This window comes from Mus musculus, chromosome 7 (genome assembly GCF_000001635.26).
Source record: "Mus musculus strain C57BL/6J chromosome 7, GRCm38.p6 C57BL/6J".
Lineage (NCBI taxonomy): Eukaryota > Metazoa > Chordata > Mammalia > Rodentia > Muridae > Mus > Mus musculus.
The window spans coordinates 74,357,565-74,379,727 of NC_000073.6; the positions used below are offsets into that span (position 1 = coordinate 74,357,565).

Here is a 22,163-nt window from a genome sequence, read left to right on the forward strand (position 1 = left end):
TATAGCTGTCTCTTGTGAGACTATGCCGGGGCCTAGCAAACACAGAAGTGGATGCTCACATTCAGCTATTGGATGAATCACAGGACCCCCAATGGAGGAGCTAGAGAAAGTACCCAAGGACTAAAGGGATCTGCAACCCTATAGGTGGAACAACATTATGAACTAACCAGTACCCCGGAGCTCTTGACTCTAGCTGCATATGTATCAAAAGATGGCCTAGTCAGCCATCACTGGAAAGAGAGGCCCATTGGACTTGCCAACTTTATATGCCTCAGTACAGGGGAACGCCAGGGCCACAAAGGGGGAGTGTGTAGGTAGGGGAGTGGGGGGGAGGGTATGGGGGACTTTTGGGATAGCATTGGAAATGTAAATGAGGAAAATACATAATAAAAATATTTAAAAAAAAAGAAAAGTGAAACATGGATAAATGTACAGAGCTGGGATTGAGGTAACCCAAGCCCAAATAAGACAGCTATATTCTTTCTTGTATGTGAGTGCTAGGTTTGAAATCTTGAATATGTGTGTTTAGCTCGTAGAAGAATAAAAATTAGAGGAGACCCTGGTGGGGGGTGGTTCCCAAGGGATGACACATTATTTGCTGGGCATTACAAGGCTGTTGTACACTCAAACTTAGTAGCTGTGATAGCGTAATAAGACATGCACAAGATCAGGGCAGGCAAAATCCCAGCACGGACTGGGGATGCTCACGATGCCCTGTTCTCAGCTGAGCAGCTACTGGCAACTAATGGTGGCTGGGGAGGAAGAGTAAGTTTTCATCAGGTACGTGACCCCACAAGGCTGCTCATGATCCAGCAAGTGGTCCTATGCTCATGCACATTCAAGCAGCATTAAGTAGACTTGGAGAGGGAGAGGGGGAGGGGTAGGGGGAGGGGGAAGGGGAGGGAGAGAGAGAACATGAAGTTTGGAGAGAAAAGTAAATATGGGAGAAATTGGAGGAGAGGGAATGGGGGTGGCTTTGATCCATCCATACACTATATCCACGTATGAAATTCTCAATTAAAAACACCTGTTACCAAGATGGCAGAAATCCACGGAAAGCTAAGTAGTTCATTGCTCCCCCCCCCCTCCTGACTATGGCTGCAATGTGCGCTGTAGCCTCACACTCCAGCTGACACGTCCTCACCACTGTGGTGGACTTCTCAGAGTTATAAACCAAAGTCAAGTTTTTCTCTTCTAAAATGTCAAGCGTTTTGGTTTGCTTTCGTGTTGCAGAGCCAAAATACTTTGACCTCAAACAAAACAAAACAAAACAAAACAAATCTGGGAGGAGAGGGTTTAGTTCATCATATATTTAGTGATGGTCTATTGTTGTCATTAAAGAGAGAAGTCAGGCCAGGAATTTGAGGCAGGAACCTGGATGCAAGAACCTGGATGCAGGAGTTAAAGCAGACTGTATGGAAGAATGCTGCTATTGGTTCATACCCAGGACCACACCCAGTTACCTTTCTTATAGGCCCACCTACATAGGGAATGGTACTGTCCACAGTGGGCTGAGTTTTCCTATACCAATTAGCAATCAAGAAAATGCCCCACAGACAGGACAGGTTGTAGGCCAACCTGATGGAGGCAATTTCTTATTGGAGGTCCACTTTCCCCATGTGTGTCAAGTTCACAACCAAGATTAGCCATCATGTGAGGTATTTGGTCACAGCAATGAGACTCATAACTAAGAGCAATATCGTTTACTCAGACAGCCACACGGTTTAACTGCAGAATCACAGATGTGAAGCCCAGAGCTACTGAGAAACATATGTCCTCTTCTAATTAAAAGCACAGCAAGCTTTGCTTAAGATGCTTTTGTTTTTATTTGTATTTGCACGTGTGTGTGTGTGTGTGTGTGTGTGTGTGTGTGTACCTTAAGGAGATGTAAAATGGGGCCCTGTGGCGAAAGTTGGGTTGCTGTGATGTGCCTTTGAAGAGGATATGGGGACCCTGATTTTTTCCCTCTTTCCTCCCTTCACAGCCACCATGTGGTAACTGGCTCTGCTCTACCTTGTGCTCTCTGTAATCAAGTGGTATCTTACCAAGAGGCCCCCAAAACAACCAAATGTGGACCCTGAAACCATGAGCTACAATAGTCCTTTATTGGTGTTGACTTGATTGTCTCAGTCATATATGTCACAGAAATAAAACGCTGAGTTAGTGGGAGGGTCTTAAATAGCCACAGGCTGAAGACTCCCTTATAAGAATGGAAATGCTTGTAAGGGCGCTTAGCAACTATGATCTGCTCCTTACTTGTGTCAATGAAGACCGCATCCACATAGATCTTGGTACAGAAAGAGCCCAGAATAAATCCACAGGCTGGTCCAAATACCAACATCGTGAACAGGATTCCTGAAAGAAGAAAACAAAAGGTTAGGTTAAAACATAGAAACCCTTCAAGGAGCAAAGTCCCCAAAGGCTAAAGAGAATGTTATACTGGCCAGGTAAGATACCTGGTTATTAGAAATGACATCACAAGGACTCTTTCATCTTTGAGAACTCCATGAAAATACTCTTTATCAGGGTAGAATTCCACAGCATTTTGTTTGTTTTAGGCTTTATTTTGAATCATGTGTGGCTATATGCACGTGAGTGCTGTGGCCTCAGAGTCTGGAAGAGAGGGCATTAAATCCCCTGGGCTGGAGTTAGGGGTTGTCTGCGCTAACTGATGGGCATCCTGGGAACAAACTTGGATCCTCTATAAGAGACCTTCTACATACACACATGCATATTGTTAACAACTGAACCATCTCTCCAGCCTATCTACAGAATTTGATAGATTTCTTTAACAGGATATTCACAGACACCTCCTCCAGTTTCTCTTACCTTTAGAGGATTTTGTATCACACCAATCCGAAATACTAAATCCAAGCCTATCATTCGGTAGTGTTTCTGTCACTAAAAAGGGGAGGAGTGCTTGAGAGACGGCTCAGTCAGCAATGTACCTCCTATATAAGTATAAGAACCCTCACTTGCCTTCTTAGTACTCACAAATGAGCCTACCATGGCAGCCAGAGTGGAACCTCAGTACGAGGAAGGGGGAGACATAAAGGTCACTGGAGTGCATCAGTCACCCAACTTAGTTTTGGTGGACTGTGAGAGGCAGTCTGGTTTCTGGTTGAGCTAAGTTTAAAACCCCGTAGCATGCAAGAGACGGTAGGCGTTTTGCCATGCTCCTAGATCCCAGGCTCCTGACACGAGGCCACAGCTCTCCACTCCATAGATCTGTGGGCATCAGTCATGTAAGGGCAATGCCCCAAGCCCCTCCACAGGTAAAGGACATGACCACAGATCACTTAGCCTCAAGACAGATCTCCATTTTTAATGAGGCACCTAAAGGCCTGAAGGGCTTAGACAATTAAGCTCCCCTTCCCAGACACTCCTCCCTGCAAAAGGTATTTAACCTCAGGCTCACCCTGAGAAAGTGGGGTACTGTTTCACTCATCACAACTCTCAGCCATGACAATAAATGCTTTAAAACCATGGACTGCCTCTTCTCATTGGGACCCACCATGGGGAGCAATGGAATAGGCCTTTGTTTAAAGAGCTGACCCTTTAATCTCCAGCAGGAGGCCTCTCTGTGCTCCCAGTCACAGATTCCATCAAGCCAAGCATGGAGCAAGTCAAGGACTCTCTCCTCCCCTCAGGAACCAGGCAGAGCTCTCTTCCCTGCCCTTTTCCCTTTGGCCACTGGCTAGATCCAGTCTGATGGCCCCCATTCCATTCTCAGCTCTTCCACAGCATCCAGTGGTGTCAGGAATGCCCAAGAGTCTGAGAACCTGTTACCCTCGACCTTCATGCAGGTCCAGGATCCCCGAGCCAACTCCAGCCTGCGGACCTCAGACTGCACTTCCCCACCCCTGGAGTGGGGTCCTGCAGCTTCTCACAGACCGATGCCCGCCCAGCGTCAGCGTGGGATATATATGTATGCACTTGTACCTATACATGGACATTCTCCTCCCTATATACACATACACTCTACACACAGAGATGCACAAGCACATGTGTGCACACAATGAATTTTGAAAGAATTTTTACAACTCTTATTTTTACATTCATTTTAGCTATTCTCTCTCTCTCTCTCTCTCTCTCTCTCTCTCTCTCTCTCTCTCTCTCTCTCTCCTGGAAAGATTCCAGGCACTAATAGAAACTCAAGCATTCTTAGGAAGTGAGTATGGTCTAGTCCACAAAGTATTTTCAAATGAAACTAAATATTTACAATCTCTAAATATAATAAATGTCAAAATCCACACAAGAGTATACTTGGACAAGAAGTGACTAGACAGTGGACAGTTTCAGCAGTTTTGCCACCCCCCCCCCCCCGTGATGGAATTACTGTTGTCACTGTGGTTATGGTTGTTTAGGAAGCAAGCCTGCTTGTGACACTTGATAGTATGACAGGCCTTGGCTGTGTATTTAGTTGCCTGGCAAGTATAGTACACAGGCTTTGCATAAAATGTTTGGATCACACTTGGAAAAAAGCACCGAGCCTAAACTCACAGGCTGTAACTGCTTAACTAAACTGCTGGCTTCATAGCACTTTCTAAGCACTGATCATCTCCAGCCCTTGCTGATGAATAATTAAGTAGCAATCCTTCATGACAGAGATAGCCATCCAACGACTATCCGAAGCAATGGGTGCTACAGGGTCTATGTGGGAATCAGTGTCGCAAAGGGAACCTAAGCTCACAGGAAGACACATTTGTCTACCGACTGGTTCCTTAGGAAGTGGGGCTCAGAGCACATGGTTCACTGGGGGTGTGCATTATATAGCTTCATTTTATCCCCAAGTCTTCTTAGTCATTCCACTTCCTGCCCACCATGAAGCCTGCAGCTCTGCCGTGGCCTTCTGCCGCAGCATAGGCCTGGAATCAATAGAATCAGGTGACTATGGACCTCTGAAAACATCAGCCAGGATAAATTCTTTGTCCTCTAAGTTATCTCTATGGGTGTTTCGTCATAGCAATGTAAACTGACTATCAAATTTACAAGCTCCTTCCATGAGCCAAGTGCTAACCTTAGGGTTGGAGACTCAGCACTGGACTTCAAAGAGTTAAGAATCCTGGTCTTCACAGAGGTCTCTGACATACAGAAGGAGCCAAAAAGAAAATTTCAGAAGCCATAGACCCAAGTTCAAATGTTTCTAAGTGTTTGGCAAAGGACCCTGGGTCTTTACAAGTAGGGACCCAGAGCCCCAAAGCAATCACTTGACTTTGGCCTGTAGACAGTAAGACAGACACAATGAAAAATAATGTTTTGTATCATAACAATAGGCTGCCAGTAAGAAATTAATCTGTTTCAAAATACTCTAAGGACAGCCACAGCCCCTAGATCTCACAGTGATTCTTATTTAAGGGGAAAGTTTCAAAAGGGAAAACATGTTAACTTTGTAAAGGAATAATACCCACATGATGAGCATGTCGGTCTGCTTTGTCACAGTGCAGATAGATTCTGATAGTTGAACAAAGAGTGGAATGTGTGCAAGCTGATGTGCGCAAGCTGATGTGTGTGAATGTGTGTGTGTATGTGTGTGTGTGTGTGTATGTATACATGCATGTGCGTGTTCATAGTGATACAGGGAGGATCCCCAGGTCAAATGAATGATAAGCTACTGCTCCACCACTGTAGTACATCCCTAGTGTCTCTGGGGGCCAGTGGCTCTTCCTCAGAGAAATGTCACAGTAAACCAACAGCAAGAAGGTTTTGAGAAGTTTTCTACGGATAGCCCGACAGTACGATGTGAGAAGGGCCCTTTACTGTATGGAGCCCCAAGATCTCAGATGGAGCAGCCTTGAAACAAGGCCTCCCCTGCGTCCTTAGGGAAAGTATAAGGTGCAGAAGGATCTCACAGAAAGTTTTTTCTGAATCTCTGTCCCCAGCTCTCCTTGTCATCAAGCTATGGCTTTGTTTGTTTATTAGCAAAGTGCCTGGAAATGTTCTGCCTGAGAGATAAGAGGCAGTATCAGGCACCTGGCTGTAGCATCCCTGTGTAGAACAGTTCCTGGTCCAGAGGGAATTTTTGTTGTTTGTTGTTGTTGTTTTCACCTTTGTGGCTCAAGGGTGCCCTCTGCTGTCTGCTTGGTTTATGTACACCATAGGAAGGGCATGCTGAGGAAGAACTTGAGAAAGGAAGCCAGAAAACCACAAATCCAGAGTTGTCCTTTTTTTTTAACTACCCTGAATAACCCAAACCACTTTACATCCCTACATCCCCGTAATCTATTCAATCTACTGTGGATAGATGCGCTCTCAAATGTTCCCTCATTTGTCTGCAGCTATGATATGTAGCTAAACACATCACAGGCAAAGGGCCAGAACCAGGGCTTTCCGGTCCATTAAGGGGTTCTTATGAGTGAGTGTTGGATAGCCGAGACCGAAGCCCCAGAGCTGCTATTTTCTATCCTCATCAGTGTTTATTTACCTCTCTGAAGTTACCTGTCAAGCGCAGTGGGACCCTTGCTTTCTAGTAGCAATAGACTTTCAAGGAGGAAGTAGTGGTCCAGGAGGGAACGGAGGTCGCTGGAGGTTGCTGAAGCTGTGACCTCCTGAAACTTAGTGTACAGCTGCAGCTGCCGAATAGGGACCCGAGGGACCCTGAACTCACAGGACACTGGACAGTAACTTTTATGCATATATGTCTGTGTCTGGGTGTATGTACGTGAACCACATGCATGCAAGTGCCTGAGAAGGCCGGAAGAGGGCATCAGATAACCTGGAGCTGGATTTGGAGGTGGTTGTGAGTCACCAACCATCCTGCATGTATGGAACCAAACTCAGATCCTCTTCAAGAGCAGAGTTCCTGACTTCGGAGTCAGCTTACCCAAGCCATGGTTTCAGCTATGGGCTCACACTACTCCTCTCTATTATCCCAACCCTTTCCTTTGGTTTTTAGCATAATAGATTTATTCTTCTACTTTTGAGATTATAATCCCTCCTTTTATTTCTTCCCATCTAGCTCTCCCATGTGCCCCTTCCTTGATCTTCTCCAATTTCACGTCTTCGTTAATTTTCATTAATTGTTGTTGTCCTGTTGGCCTTGGATCTCCGAGTGTGCCATGGCATGTGTGCACTTGCTTGCTTGCTTGCACCCCTCCACACACACACACAGAGACACACACACACATGCACACACAAACATATGCCCACACACCTATCTGTTGAGTACTTCTGTGGCACGCTAAGCAACATGTAATTTCTGCCTGAGATCTCAAGATTCCATTAACATCATAGTCAGCTGCCCTCATTCAGATTTACCCAAGGAGATGTGTAGGTCACAGAATCTCAGCTGCTTGGTCCCTGACTTGTGACTTCTTGATGTCGGCTTTACACCAAACCCTCTGCAGAACTGGGTTTCCAGGGAGCTCACACATGCAGAAGGAAGACTGAGGCCAAATCAACCCCCAAACTTTGCTGCAAAAAGGCAGCTGTTTAAATGCAAAAGGCATTTGCAAGGATCTCAGACTAACTGGATCTGCACAAACACAAGACAAAGGAGGCTCTTTCAGCCCCTTCAAAGGCAACTGCTATGGGCCTCAGGGGGTTAGAGAGCAGGCTGTTCCAGTCTGAGGGTCACTTTGCTGCTGACAGGCCCAGTAGTACATCCCTTAGCCTTGGCAGGCTTGACCCTGGCTCAGCTGAAAAACATCAGCTTCCACTGGTGCCCATGGCTTTGCTCTGCGCTAGAAGAACAGGAGAAGGAAAGACAGCGGGGCCACATTCACACCTTCCCATTTGGTGTGCGTATAGATACCCCTACCATACACCTCTCACCAAACCCACCAACTTAGGGCGTTGTAGGGGATGGGCTGGACAAGATAGAGACATCATCCTGTGAGGAAAATGGTGACCTTCACTTCTAGCTCTTATCTTTCTCAGTCAGGATGACAGGAGACTTGGTCCTCATTTGAAAGTGAAGGGTGCAGGCTGATCCCAGGTGAGAGCCGATTGCTTTAGAGAATATGGAACATACAGAAACAGCTCTGTTTTCCTAGTTCATTTTATAATTACTATACTTGTGACCAACTTCTTTTATCACCATATCCTTTTCTTCAAATCCATACTCAGTGGAGAATGATCGGAGGCTAGATCAACAACAGAGGAGGGGAGCCGACCAATGTATTCCAGGCCACTGACCTTGGGGCTGGGAGGCCAGGGTCTGGAGTCACCAGCTGTGCAGCCTTGGGGACGCTCCAGCCTCCATACACTCATTTTAGAGTGGCTGTGATAAAAGCCCCTGCCTCTCAGGGCTGCTTTGAGGCTTAAGTGATTAATGAACATCAAAGGCCTTTCACAGTTCCTTTGCATACAGTGAAATGGTTGCCACATTTTTATCATGATTGACAAGAAGGCACACGTCAGCATCTCTATTTTCCACAGAGAAACACTGACATGCATCTAGCTAAGGCCTGCCTGTCTAGTCCTATGTGTAAGGTTCATGTTTATAAGGAGTAATTAGAGAAGACTCGTAGAGATTTTCCAATGACTGAAATCCCAGGAACGAATGAGGAAAGATTCTAAGACTGTATTTTTTCCTTTCTTTTTAACTGAGTGTGTGTGTGTGTGTGTGTGTGTGTGTGTGTGTGAGAGAGAGAGAGAGAGAGAGAGAGAGAGAGAGAGAGAGGGAGAGGGAGAGAGAGAGAGAGAGCATCTGCGTATATGATGTGTATATGGTGTGTGTATATGTGTGCAAGTGTTTGAATGTGTGAGTGCAAACACACACCTGCACACACAGAGGTAGAGGACAGCCTTGGGAGTTCACCTCACTGTCTACCTTGGTAGCCACAGGATGTCTTAGTCCTCATTGTGTAGGACAGGAGAGCAGGCCTCCAGCTTCTGGGGGAATCTCCCTTCTTGCCTCAGGACCACTGGAATCTACCTTAGCATGGGTTCTAGCATTCTGCACTAAGGTCCTCACACTTGCGAGGCAAACACTTTACCATCTGTGTCACCTCTCTGGTCCCTAGAGACTGTGTCTAAAGCACAGACTATTTCAGAGATTGCAATAGAGTCCAAGGTGCTAATCAAAGGGAAATGCAAGCAGCAGACACTCCTGGCTGTCCTTGAGAAGGTGGCAAGGGAGGAGCTAAAGCCCAGCCTCAGGAGGACACCAAAGGACAGAGGTCTCACATGACAGCCTTGACTTCTTAACAAAACTGAGTGAGACAACACAGGGTGGGGGAAGGGCAGAGCTAAGGGTTCTGTGCTTGACAAAAAAAAAGTCTAGTCTTTGAGGGAATGTAGTGGTGTCCTGGAGAGAGATACAGAGATTACTCTCAGAATGTGAAGATTTCTCTTCTGTGACATCTGGCCTGGTACACGCTGGCGACTGCTTCTGCCTCTGTAGGAGGAGAATGATCTAACTCATCTCTAGTTTGTGTAGTCGTAAAAGTAATACATTCTGAAAGTGGAGCCGCTCTCACCCCGCCATCCTGGAGTGACCACTTCTTCATATAAAGTTGTGGTCAGGGAACCATTCTGAGGAGCATGTCTGAGGAGTAGGATGAGAAAGCAGAAACTCAGAGAGGGGAGGGAGCAGCTCTAAGGACGTCCAGCGTCTCCATGGTGGAGATGGAGATAACCTCAGGTTCTAAGAGGAGGTGGATGTGACCTCGGGTTCTAGGAACTGCCCTACAAAATGCTACCATGACAACATAGAAAGAGGGCCGTTGACTCAGTCAGACTCAACCACTTTGGCTCATGCCTCAATTTCTAGATGACCAATAATATCTCAATGCCACATCTGGGAATAAGAATATCTGCCTTGTCAAACTGGGACTATTAGACACATTGGTGGGTGCACACAATATGACGGATGTCACCATAACTGTATCAGGACTGAAAAGATTGGGGAGGATGTCCTGTATGGCGTCCCCTCCTTAGTGTATGTTTCTGTAGCTGGGCTGCCTTTCTTTTAACTCTGCCTGGTCCCCTCCGGGATGAGGACACTCAGGCTGACTGTGACTCCTCTCACTAGAGGGCAGCACCAGTCTAGAAAGGAAGGAGCGCCCAGCTTTTCAAGCATCATCGGGCTCTCTTTGCCAGTAGCCAGTGAAACCTTTGGTGAGAACGTCGCTCTCCTCATCTTACAGTTGCCCTCCTTGCCCTCCATTTATACAGATTTAGCTCTCTGTCTTCCAAACCTCAGGTTGAAAATTCTCCCCTCTTAGGGAGCCTTCTGCATGCAACATGCATGAATAAAACATGATCGGTAAACAGCAGGAAGCCTGCAAGACACACAATACATATTTATCCATTGCTCACTGGCCACAGTCTGACAGCATTTTAACTGATGTGCTCTTGTCTGAGGAGGAAGAAGAGGAGGAAGAGGAGGGGAGAAGGCAAGGAGGGGTGGCAACCATTTATCCAGCACTTAAGACACTCCAGACGGTGCACAATTCATGAAATAAAATTATTGCTATGTAAAGTTTATAAAGAAAACACAACACTAACTCGGCTAAAGCCATAGGGCTATGACAGAGGCAGAGCTCATGTGGCTCTTCCCTCAGACTTATCACTAACTTCAAACTTGGTTGTACAGTGGAATCGCCTAGGAAACATAAATACTAATCCTGTAGGCCTGGCCCCTGATGCTGAGGAAGGCAGAGCAGGATGCTGCATGGGCACTACTCCCCACCTCAGCTTGGACTAGCTATCTTTCTTGTCACCGTGACTAAACACCTGACAACACTTATCTTGGCTCATGGTTCGAGGACACCCTGTGTCTGTCAGGAAAGGACAGTGGTGTGTGGTGGCAGGAGCTCATGTCTGAATGGATAGAAAGAAAGAGCAAACAAGAAGATGGCAAGGATATAAAGCCGGATCTGGTGACCTACCTCCCCAAGGGAAGCTCCATCTACCAAAAGTTCTACACCCTCCCAGAACAGCGCCACCTGCTGAAGACTGAGTGCTCACACCCACAAGAATCTGTGGGTCACTTCACATGCAAACACAAGAAAATGTAACATGTAGTACATGTAGTACGTGTAGTACATATGTAACATATGTAGTCAGGTAGAGAACCTTGGGCTTTTGAGGCTGACCTTGTGGTTCCTCGTTGAGCTTTAGCTCCAAGGCAGTGGACGGGATCTAGAAGGCACCTAGTGATAAGAAAGGGCTTGGGCTCTATCCGAGGCTAAGGCAGAGAGGGGGCTGGTCTAAAGCATGGACGTGGGGCGGGGCAGAACCTTAATTCCACTGGCAGCCAGTCAATCATCTCTGTACGCTGCCAGTACTGTGTACACTCTGATGAAAGCATGATGTGGTGCCTGGCACACCTGGTGTGGCCTCTAATGCTAGATAGCATGGCCTCAATCAGCTTAGCCCTCAACCCAGGTTTTCTCTATTGGAGGCAGAGTTGAAATCCCACACACCGTCCTAAGTCTGCCTTAGTGACTGCCTCCTTTGCTGAATCTCTCTAGGTTCCCTCATTTTTCTTCCCTTCTCTCCTTTGCCACACAGTTGGTCAGTCAGTGGTGTCTTCAGAGTTCTGCTTATGGTCTGTCTGGATACAAGACCAAAATTTCTTATTTGGAGAACATCTTAACAATCAGAGACACAGGGAAGGCAGATACCCTAGGTGGTGGTCTTGTTTAAATTATCTTTTCTAAATTATCTTTTCCATAAGAGCAACAGAGCCGGCCACTAGCCTTGGGCAAGGAGCCAATGCTTATTTGCTAAAATACCAGTTGATTGCCAGGGAGCCTGGAGCGGTGGTGAGGTGGGGGAGGTAGGAAGCCACACGTTATGGAAAGCGATGCAAGCAAATGAACGTCATCCTATGTGGTCAGGGCTCTCCAGGGTGGGGAGGATCTGCTGCTGCTATACGTTGCTGCTATACGTTGTAGCTGCTTCTGACTACTTGGCTTTTCAACCCAGCAGAGAGAGACTTCTTTCCTTCCCTCCAGCTTTCATGTTTGTGAGATCACAGGCCTCTTGGCTGACTGGCCAGCCTCTGGGTACCTGGATGTGATGCGTGTACCAAAGAGCTTGAGTCAAAGAACTCTCCTTCACAACGCTCGGAACATGCTCTGTCTCTATCCTAGAGCCCTTGGGCTATCCTTAAACCCGGAATGATGCCAATGCATTGCCTGGTGATGCAAGAAGATGCCACTGGTGGGGCAGAGGACGGAACCATGAAGTCCTATACGAGGGAAGCCCATCCTAATACACAAACAAGAAGGGCATGGAGTCCTGTGTGTGACTTCAGTCACCTTCACAGAGCTTTTGTTTGTAGAGGCACTGAGGTCCCCTTTGGTTTCCCATTGTCCATACCCGCAGCCTCCAGAAGGGGGCAACTGAGAGACAGAAAGACCTAAAGTGGGCCATTTAGTGGCAAGGCCAATAAGTAGTCTTAGCAGTAGTCAGTGAAGCAAAGCAGTGATCCAAGCTTATCTTGATAGAAGCTGGGCTGCTTCTGCCCACATCTGCATATTGATGCGTTGGCTATAAGCTGTATGTCAATGCTAAGCTGTTACTGCTGTCTACATAGGTTTTCCAACCCAGCAAAGAAAAACTTCTCTCATTCCCCCTACCTTTCATGACAGTAAGACCACATGCCCCTTAGATGACTGGCCTCCATGAACCTGTGTCGAGGAGATTGAGTCAAATGACTTTCCTCCACAAAGGTGAGAGCATGTCATGGCCCTCTCCCAGAGCCCTTGGGTTCCACACTTGAATACACCTCAAAATATGACTCTATTTGGAGACAAGCCCTTAAAAGGGGCAATTAAACAAGGTTCGGATGATGGGTTCTCCATCCTGATTACTTTGCATATAAGAGGAGATTTGGACACACAGAACGACACCAAGGCCACACGCATAAAAGAAAGATTGTGTGAATACATGGACCATCTGCAAGGCAAGGAAAGGGGACTCAGTCTCCACCCTTGCCTATACCTCCATGTTGGAATTCAACCACCAGGACTGTATAAGTAAATGTCTATAATTTAAGTTTATAGTATTATGTCTTAGAATGTCATATGTCATATGTCTTAGAGCCTAGGTGAACTTCCTAAGCTCCAGAAAAGCGGCTTTCCCACCCAAGGTGGCAATTTCTCTAGGAGCGTTACCTGCTGGAGTGGTCCCATCTGCCGATGCCTGTCTCTCTGTGCATTTTCAATGTACTTAAGACGCCGCCATGAGTTTTCTCCATAGTCTTTGGGAGATGGCATGCTACACAGTACTGTGGTGGAGTCCACCAAGCTTCATATTGCTGCAAGGGCCAGCTCAGGTCCTTGGAAGTCCGCAGAACTCAGTGTCAGAGATCAGGTTCCACCCTAGTGGGAAGGACTCCTACAGGTAAAACTGAAGACCGGATAAGTACTCCTTATTCAGTCACTCTCATGCTTACATGTTCACACAGTTGGGACAGGGTGACCCGAGGCTGTCTTCACCGTAGGGAGCAGAAGCCCACGGCTACCTCAGTTTAACCCTCAGCAGGCAGCAGTAATTCAGCATCCAAACTGATCCTCAGTAAATGCTTTCTGGGTGTCAGGGCTTTGAATACTGTTTAATCCCCACAATAGCACCGAGACATACATGAAGACTGTGACACAGGAACATTTGGGGACCAGCCTGCAGGCAAGGGGAAAGGGTGGCAGAATGGCTTGACCCACAGACATTCTTCTAGTAAGTTCTTAAGGGAACAGTCTCTCTGTAGGGCTCTGAAAATGAGGCTTTGACCACAGCCCAACTGTTGTTGAGACCCCATGTCACGAGGGAGACTGAACAGGGGTTCCACTTGGGACAGGCTTGCCCATCTAATCCACCTCAGCATCTCCTTGGGAATAGTGGCAAAGAGCAGGTATCTGAAGTCGTCACTAGAGGGAACCAGAAGCCTTCATATGACAGAGACTGTCCCCTCTCTGATGTGGAGCATGCTCTCCATGGCAAGGCTGGAGGGTTACCAGCTCCTAGGAAGGTGGCCTGCAGCCTAGAGGTCACCAAGGCTTGGGTGATTATTATTATAATAACTGCTTGGATATCTGCAGTTATTAGTGAATGTCTTCATCAAATGCCTAAGGCAGGAAGAGAGGTCCTTACCCCAACCGGCTCTAACCTTGCAGTCAGCACTTATCTAGATCAGCCTTTGGAAAAGTTAGCAACTCAAACCCTCCTCTTTAAAAACCCTCAGGGTGTTGATAATTCATAATCAACGCTCAGAATGACCTAGTGTATCTATAAATTCTGGGTATATTCTCTAAAAGTAGGCTGGAGATGCCAGGCCAGGCAGGAACAGGAGCAGGAGCTGGGGCAGAGGTCAACATTCTGCTGAGTGCACACTGCAGGGTGAGACTGCTCCAGCTCCGTGCTGAGGCAGGAATCCCACCATCAGAACAACTCTGCACCCAGAAGCATTAATAAGCAACAGGGGCTAAGCTGCAGCTGCAGAAATTCCTCCTGGCTAGGAAGCAGGGCTGATGTCTCCAGGCCCCAATGGAAAGAAGCAGACTGGAGAGGTGACAGCCAGGTGAGCCAACTGTAGGGAGCAGCTGTGATCTCGAACCTTCCCAACCCCACCTACAGCAGTGCCGAGATGCCAGGCGTTTTGTTTGAAAAACTGTGGCAGAGAGTCATGGCGTGTGTGAAATGCTAATTTCACCCTGATTTATCACCAAGAAGGACAAGGCTGTTTGCTGACATGACAGACTGGGTGATTTTTGAAGCCTGGCGAAATCCTAGGATGGGTTATTAAACCCTGGATTTATGTGTTCTGTGAGCAGGGAGCTGTTGCTGTCAGGTGTAGACAGAGTTCAGCAAGAGAAAGTCAAGCCAGACCGACTTCATTTCCTCTGTGGTTTTCTGATAGGGTCAGAGGCTGATTAGAGCGGCAGAAAGCCATAAACACATTGAGTGGGGAGGCAAGTACAGACTGGACAAACCGCTTGCTCAGCGCTTAGGAGAGGAAAGATGCATAGGGTCAAAGAAGAGCTAGCTGAAGCATGTTGAACAGGCAAAGCAGGTGTGTGTGTGTGTGGGGGTGGTGGTGGTGGCCAAGCAGAATGGGGTTCTGTGACATGCCTGGTAGCTCTCTCCTATCCTGCTTTCTCTATGTATGCCATGAGACACATCTATCCAACATGATCACTTGAAGACAGAGCACAGATCTAGGATGAATAATCGGCTAAATCCATGGACAGGAGAGTTGTGGTGTACCCACCGTGTACATGCAGGCCTTTTGCGGACAGGCTGGTGAAAGTATGGGGCACTAGAGCTTCCAGGTAGGGAGGGTTTCATTAGACAACAGTCTTGGAATACAACCCAGTCAGAGAAGCAGTTATCCCGAACTCCAATGCAATTTTGATGCATTGACAGAGTTGGGGCAAGGAGTGGGCCCCTTGATCTCACATGAAAAGCCATATGTCACTGAGATAGGGCCATTGCCACAATGGCTTATCCTCTGGACAAGGACTTAGGAGAGAGAGGGCTATAGAAGACATGCATGCACCAAGTGAAGGGACAGAAGGTTCAGCCTTCAAAAGAATGGGCAGGAGACATGGCCAAAATGCCATCACGGGGAACAAGAACTCTGGGTTTCTCTGCACAACCCAAAATTAGATGCTTGATCTAGTTACGACAAGGCAGATGACCAGACACTTTGGATACACGTGAATAGAGTGTCCAAAGGCTACTGAATGCCTCACTACCAGGCATGTTCTAGGGGAGGCCATGGGTCAGGAAGTTGGCTGCACAGGACACCTGGCAGACCTTTGGACCACACAATGTTCCCTTGACAGTGGGCAGGTGTCTCCAGGGCCCACCTGGGAACATAACAGGAGTGGGAATTCCCATACAAGCCTCCTTACGTTAAAAAACCACGTCAGACTCTGCTTGGAGACAGGAAGCGGGGAGCTGGTTGTACAAAACTGTCTGGCTCTCATACAGGACTCTGTGGGTTTGTGGGTGCCTCCCATCTCAAAGTCCAGGCAGGCAGCAATCACAGCCTCTTGTTATTTTTGATTTTAAGAAGAAGAATGGCTAGAAAGCTTTGGTGTTCAACAGGTTGCCTACAATGAAATTCTTAAAGTCTAGAGCAATGGCTCTCAGCCAGGGGTGACTTGGTTCCCAGACATTCAGTTAAACCTGGAACAAAGAGCCTTGATTATGTTCTAGGTTTGTTGATCTTATTTCAACCTCTCTCACACACATAGAGTGGCACAGACAACATTTTATTTTTCTTAGACATAAATGCCATACTGTCGTACCCAAGCTCACCACTCTCACTTGCCCTGGCCCATTTCCTAGCCTAGGACTTCAATTCGAAGCCTCCCAAACCTCCCCTTCAAAGCTTGAGTTTCATACAGGAATCCTTGAAGCTGAGGCTCCCAAGCAGGGGGTGGGGAGAAGGAGTTGAATGAATGGATACAGCTGAAGGAGCTGATATCTTTTCATGTATAATCATGTTAGGAATCTGAAGGTCAGATTATCATGGGTTAACCCATTCAGCCCTAGGATCCAAGAATCCTTCATATAGAATCAAAGAAGAGACAGAAGGAGAAAAAGAGACATTCTGGAAGCATCCACAAATCAAGAATGCCTGAACTTATCTAAATCCAATGTGTATAGAAAGTTCTCCCTTGGAGGGAATGGGTCCTGTTGCCATGACTTTAGGTTTCTTCTGGTCTTTAGACACATGAGATAATGAATTTCTATTGCTCCAAGTTACTATGGTAACTTGTGACACGCTCAATCTATACTGCATCATCTATATCTGTATCTATCTATATTTCTATATCCACATATCTTTTTACGTATCAATATTTATCATCTATCTATCTATCTATCTATCTATCTATCTATCTATCTATCTATTGTCTGTCTGTCCGTCTGTCTATCCACCCTTTTGTAGTCCATCCACCCATCTCATCCACCCATCCAATGCTGAAATTTGGAGGCCATCATCCTCACTGGTTTCACTCTCAGGTCTTCCATTTACTTATATCCAGTACAGAGGCACAAAAAAGTTATTGTTAACCAAGCTGGAGTAAACAATGATAAATCACCTTCTAAGAATATAATTGAAAATCTAGTGAAGGAACAACAAAGACCAAGACAAAACAAACCATCCTTGTGTTGGATAACATCTACTATCAACCTGATAGAACCTAGAATCACCGTGGGCTCCTGCCTCTGGGCAAGTCTGTCTGTGGAGAAGTTTCCAGATTGAGTTAATTGAATTGACAAGATCCACCCTATGAGCAGCACTATCTCATTGGCTGGAGTCCTGGACCAGCTAAAAAGGAGGAAATGAGCTGAGGACCAGCGGCCATGGTGTTCTGCTTCTGGTCTGTGAGCACTGTGTAGCAAGTTGCCCCATGTTCCCACTATCATGCCTTCCCTGCAGTGATGAACTGGACCTTCTAACTACGAGCAGCAGGAACCCCTTCTTCCTTAAGCTGCTTTGGTTAGGGCATTTTGTCATAGCATCAAGACAAGCTACTGACTAACACCTAATAGAGGTGGCTATACTATTTAGGATTGGTGTTCCTCGTTTCTCTCAAAACACTTTTATTTTGCACTATTCTAAAACCTTTTGAAGCTTACCAGTGAACTGAAAAGCTATCAGAATTCAGGAAGAAAACTGAGGAGTACTTGCCCTGCCCTCTGGCTCAGCCAATTTGTACAGGGGCGGGGGGGGGGTGCGGGGGGGGGGGGAAGAGCGGCTGTCGTAAGTAAGAGCTGGCTTGTGTCCCTAACTTACCCTGGCAGTTGAAAAAAAAAGAAAGAGCCTCCTGGTTCCCAAGCATGTTACTCAGTAGGAGGGGTCAAAGTGCATCACACTCAGTCCCCAAATCACACCCGAGATACATTCATATGCCAGGAAAGAGGCACCGGTACAGGCTCGGCTTCTGAAGCCAGATGGGAAAAGTGACAGATTCTCAGAACTCACAACTGAAACATTAGGGCCAAAACAGAACCCATAGGCAGCCAAGGAATAGTCACAGCGACCCTCAACGCCACCCTAGACACTTCCATCAGGATGGCTACTTGGAGCCGCCATTTAGCCTGTGTAACCTCACACCACGGGGCATTTTTCTGAGCTACAGAGATGTACAGCACTTTACTGCCACACTCTGCCTCTGACTTGTGTTTTGTTAAAGGCTAAAGGGGGTGTGTAAGTGCCTTTACTTCGCCAGTTCCAAAGTCCTCCGCCCTGTCCTCTGAATCCCTTCCAACTGAGAGGACTCTGTGTTCCCTCTTCTGTAGCCCAGAAGACTGGGAGATGCCCCAAGATCAGAGCTACTCCACCTATGTCTCACACCCCAGGGATGGGGCAAAGGGCCTGGGACAGACAAGAGCATTAGGGTTGGGCTGTTTTTCTCTCTTCCATCTCTATGAATACCAGGTCCTCCAGGTCCCGCTCAGTCTAACACACTGATTGCAATGGCCCCCTGCCTTAAGCTCATCTTTCACCTCAGTAGTCCCCCAGCTTGCTTGTTCCTTTCCACAGTTCTTAGCCAGTTCCCAGAAAATGGTTTAGAAGTGTTGGATGCCTAACTCCCAGATTTCTGTGTTGGCCCTCTCTGAGTAGGGAGGTGAGTTCTCAGAGAGCAGAGCTCCATGTGTGGGCAGACTGGGAGGGACCCTAACCCTAATCAGCACAGACTACATAGTGAATGTCTAGATACCCATCCCTATCCATAGCCAACATCAATGGGTGCTCACTGTCCTATCACTTTCCCCTGCTCCTCTTATCCTGTGGAATATTGGTGCCCATCCCAGACATCATTTCAGCTGTAAATACTGCAGGATGCCCTGTTTACAGGAAAGACACACTGATGCTCTCATGCCCTGACACCTAATGTTAATTCTGAATGGTTGCTTAGCTTTCATGGCCTTAACTTACTGTATCCCGAAACAGTGGTGGGAGTTACCACCAAAACTCCCTTTGCAGACCACTAAGCCAAGGAAAGCCAGTGGTGTGATAATTCTGGTTTTGTGAATCAAAGGCCATGTGATCTTTCCACTCTGCCTTCACCTCGCTGGGGGCAGAGGATGACACGCTTGGAGAGCAGCTGGCTCTGAATGAGCCTCATGCCCACACAGCACAATGTCTTGAGTCTTCACTGTACTCTGCCCTTCTTGAATCTGAGCAAGAATCCACCCTATTTGGCTGCTTTTAGCATTCTTTACTTTTCTTACTTTAACAGTATAAAGTTATAGCTCTAGTCACGTTAACGACTTCTGGCTTTATTTGCAGTCTTTGGGGAGAGAGGCAGGAAAAGACACGACAGATTTCTGTGTGGATTCTCCAGCACAGTCGCTCCGGGGAGGGCATTCCCCAATGATTCATAGTGACTCATTCATAACTTCCCCAGCAGATCTCAGCAGCGAAGGCAAACGCAAAGGAATTTTCATGGTTGAGGGATGCCTCTTCCCCTAGCCGGCTGGGCTCCTACCCTGGAGTCCCTTTAACCTGGAGCCTTTCATCTAGGTGTGGATGTTGATGGGGAAGCATCGGAACTGAGAACTGGGTCTTGCAGGATCACTAGACAGATCTGTATGCATGGGATAACACTGCTCTCACAAAACAAAATTGTGAGTGCCAATGACTTCTTCCTCAGATATTGCAGTACAGCATCGATCGAAGGACAGGGGAGATGACCCCTCACTGAGAACCACAGAGTCTCCGCCCTCTGTATGCACCAGTTCTCAAACTGTTATCACATTGCATCAAAAATACCTGCATGTACATCTGGGTTAGTTTCCTTAGGTCAGGACCTCTGAGCCCCAGCTATCAAAAGCTAAGTAATTCCTGGATTGGGTAGGATGCTGTCCTGGGTATTTCAGGTACTTAGGTGGACTCTCTTCCTGAAGCCCTGATAACCCAAACTGCCCAGAGGTTTCCCGTTATCCCTAGGCGGGTAGAAATGTCCCTGAGGGAAAACCCCTGATTCAGCGCATAGACTCGGTAATCTGTGACCTCTGCAATAACTGTGTTTCAATAATACCCAGTAGGATTGACTCTGAGTATAAGTCTTAAAGTAAGGGTTGGATTCCAAGGAACTGCCATGCGAAGCAGGTTGGAGATACAGTGCGATACAGATGGGACAGGTGAGGCTCAGAAGGTTCTGGGTCTTCTCAGCTACACAGTTAGGAGGGACGTGGCGAGTAAGTGTAGATACACTACGTCCAAACCCTAATGAGGGGAAGGCAGAGAATAGGGAACTCAAAGGAGGCTCTGGATCCTCCAGCTTTCTAGCTCCGACAGCCAAGGAACAGGGCAGATGATGCCACACAGACAGAACATTCTAAGCGCCTGCAGCTGTTAATTATAGAGGAGCGTGTTCTGAGACATGCTTCAGTCTGGATGGAGCCTCTGCGCTGACTGCAAACTGCCTGGAGCCTTGTGATCCGACCGAGCGTGGGGAGCGGCGGAGTCAACTCTTAAAAGCCTTCTCCAGTCCTTAAACTAGAGAATTAATGATAAGTGATCATAATTTGAACCACACGTACAACGTGGGGTGGCCAGACAAGGCTCAGAGCCCCAGTGCAATTGGTTTGTGAATGAGTTTAGTTCCAAGGCTTAAACACTATCTTAATTAGGTTTGGAGCTCACTTCCCTTTTTCTGAACAGGAAAACAGAATGGAGTAAGTAGCGCCGTAAGCAGTAAGTAGTAGATTCATATTTGAAGGTTGGGTGGGAGACGGATTGGGATTCCCATGGTTTGTGATAGGTACCCAGTTTGCTGAACAGCAAAGGTCTAATTCTAACTCCCTGAGGGCTTTGTTTTTTTTTTTCTTTCAGCATCATGCTACTGTAGCCGAAGACATCAGCTTCCCACATCTGTAACTCAAATACACTCACCCATCTGAGCGTGCACAGCAGTGTTGTTAGCAGGCAGCCTGGGGGTGGATAGTTAGGGCCAGAGTGTTACCATGCCATGACTGCTTCAGCTCTCCTGAAATCCCCGGGAGAAACCTTAACCCTCAAGATGAGGATGTTTAGAGACAACTAGATCGTATGGACAGAACCCTTAGAATGAAATTAGTCACCTTATATACGATACCTAGGAGGTTTTCCCACTTTGCCTGCCCTGTTAGGATACAGCAAGATGTTCATCTAGGAGCCAAAAAGTAGCCTCTTGTCTGGATACTTTACTAAGGCTTTGATCCTGGATATCCAGTCCCCGGAACTACAAAAATAAAATGACATATCTGTTTGGCAGTCTATGGTTTCTGTAATGAACATAAAAGTTCAGTGCAAGTATAGGTTACCAGTCCTTGAGTTGTTGGTCAGAGGTGTCCTGGAGACCCTCCAAATAGTACAGGCTATTGCCATTGTTCCCAATTCCTCACCAGAACTTGGTGGTAAGACCCTACTGCAGATGATACCATGCATATATGTCGCATCATAGAGAGACATTGAGATGGTACTGATCAGGAAGCATTTTCCTGGCTGGCTAGCTTTATATTACTGGCAAACCTTATGCAGGCTGTTACAGAGAAAGTCATCAGTATTATTACCCAGTGGTAAGGCCATGTGAACTGCAATATGACCACTAGGGAAAGACACTTCCAGGAATGCAATGGTGGAATGAATGATATGGTGGTAACCAATTGGCAATTGGATTCAGGACCTGTTCCACAGGTGCAAACACATGCCTGGTAATGTAAACCTGACCAAGAACCCATGGCTGGGAGTTTACAGGTCAAAGTGATGAAGCTACTACTGTTATTTTGCTAAATGGTCATAGCATCAAACAGCCTCTAAAACCCATAGATTACCGCAGCTCTCAGACCCCCATCAGAGAAATTTCTATGTGCAGTGTGTAGTGGCTATTGCAGAAACTCATAACTGGTCAAAGTGCAAAGAATAACTGCCAGTGTATTGCTCATCCATAAATAGAACATACATGTCACACCCTCCCTAAGGCTCAGGGACCATCACAAAAGGGGTAGAAAGAGTGAAAGTGTCAAAGTTCTGGGAAGGCTGGAGTGACCTTCTGGACATGACAGTGACCTTCCGGACATGACAGGCCTGTTGTGATCATGAGGTCACAGCAGCTATGTTTTCTAGCACAAGATCCTCACACGATCAAAGCAGTCATCATCCGGGTATGAAGTGGGAAGGGATTCATGAGCCACAGATCCTATGCAAGGAGTTATGGACGTTGATGGTTTCTGGGAGAAAGAAAATCCATTTCCCTTAAGGGTGTGGC

The 22,163-nt window shown here is 46.9% G+C and overlaps 1 protein-coding gene across 2 annotated transcripts in view; it reads right to left on the reverse strand.

Annotated features, from left to right (window-relative positions):
• Nucleotides 1-22,163, reverse strand: part of Slco3a1 (solute carrier organic anion transporter family, member 3a1) — a 279,363-nt gene that overhangs the window by 82,147 nt on the left and 175,053 nt on the right. For both annotated transcript variants that reach the window (NM_001038643.1, NM_023908.2), the window contains exon 3: nt 2,257-2,355. In NM_001038643.1, the coding sequence (NP_001033732.1) occupies nt 2,257-2,355 (99 nt within the window). The remainder of the gene's footprint in view (nt 1-2,256; nt 2,356-22,163) is intronic.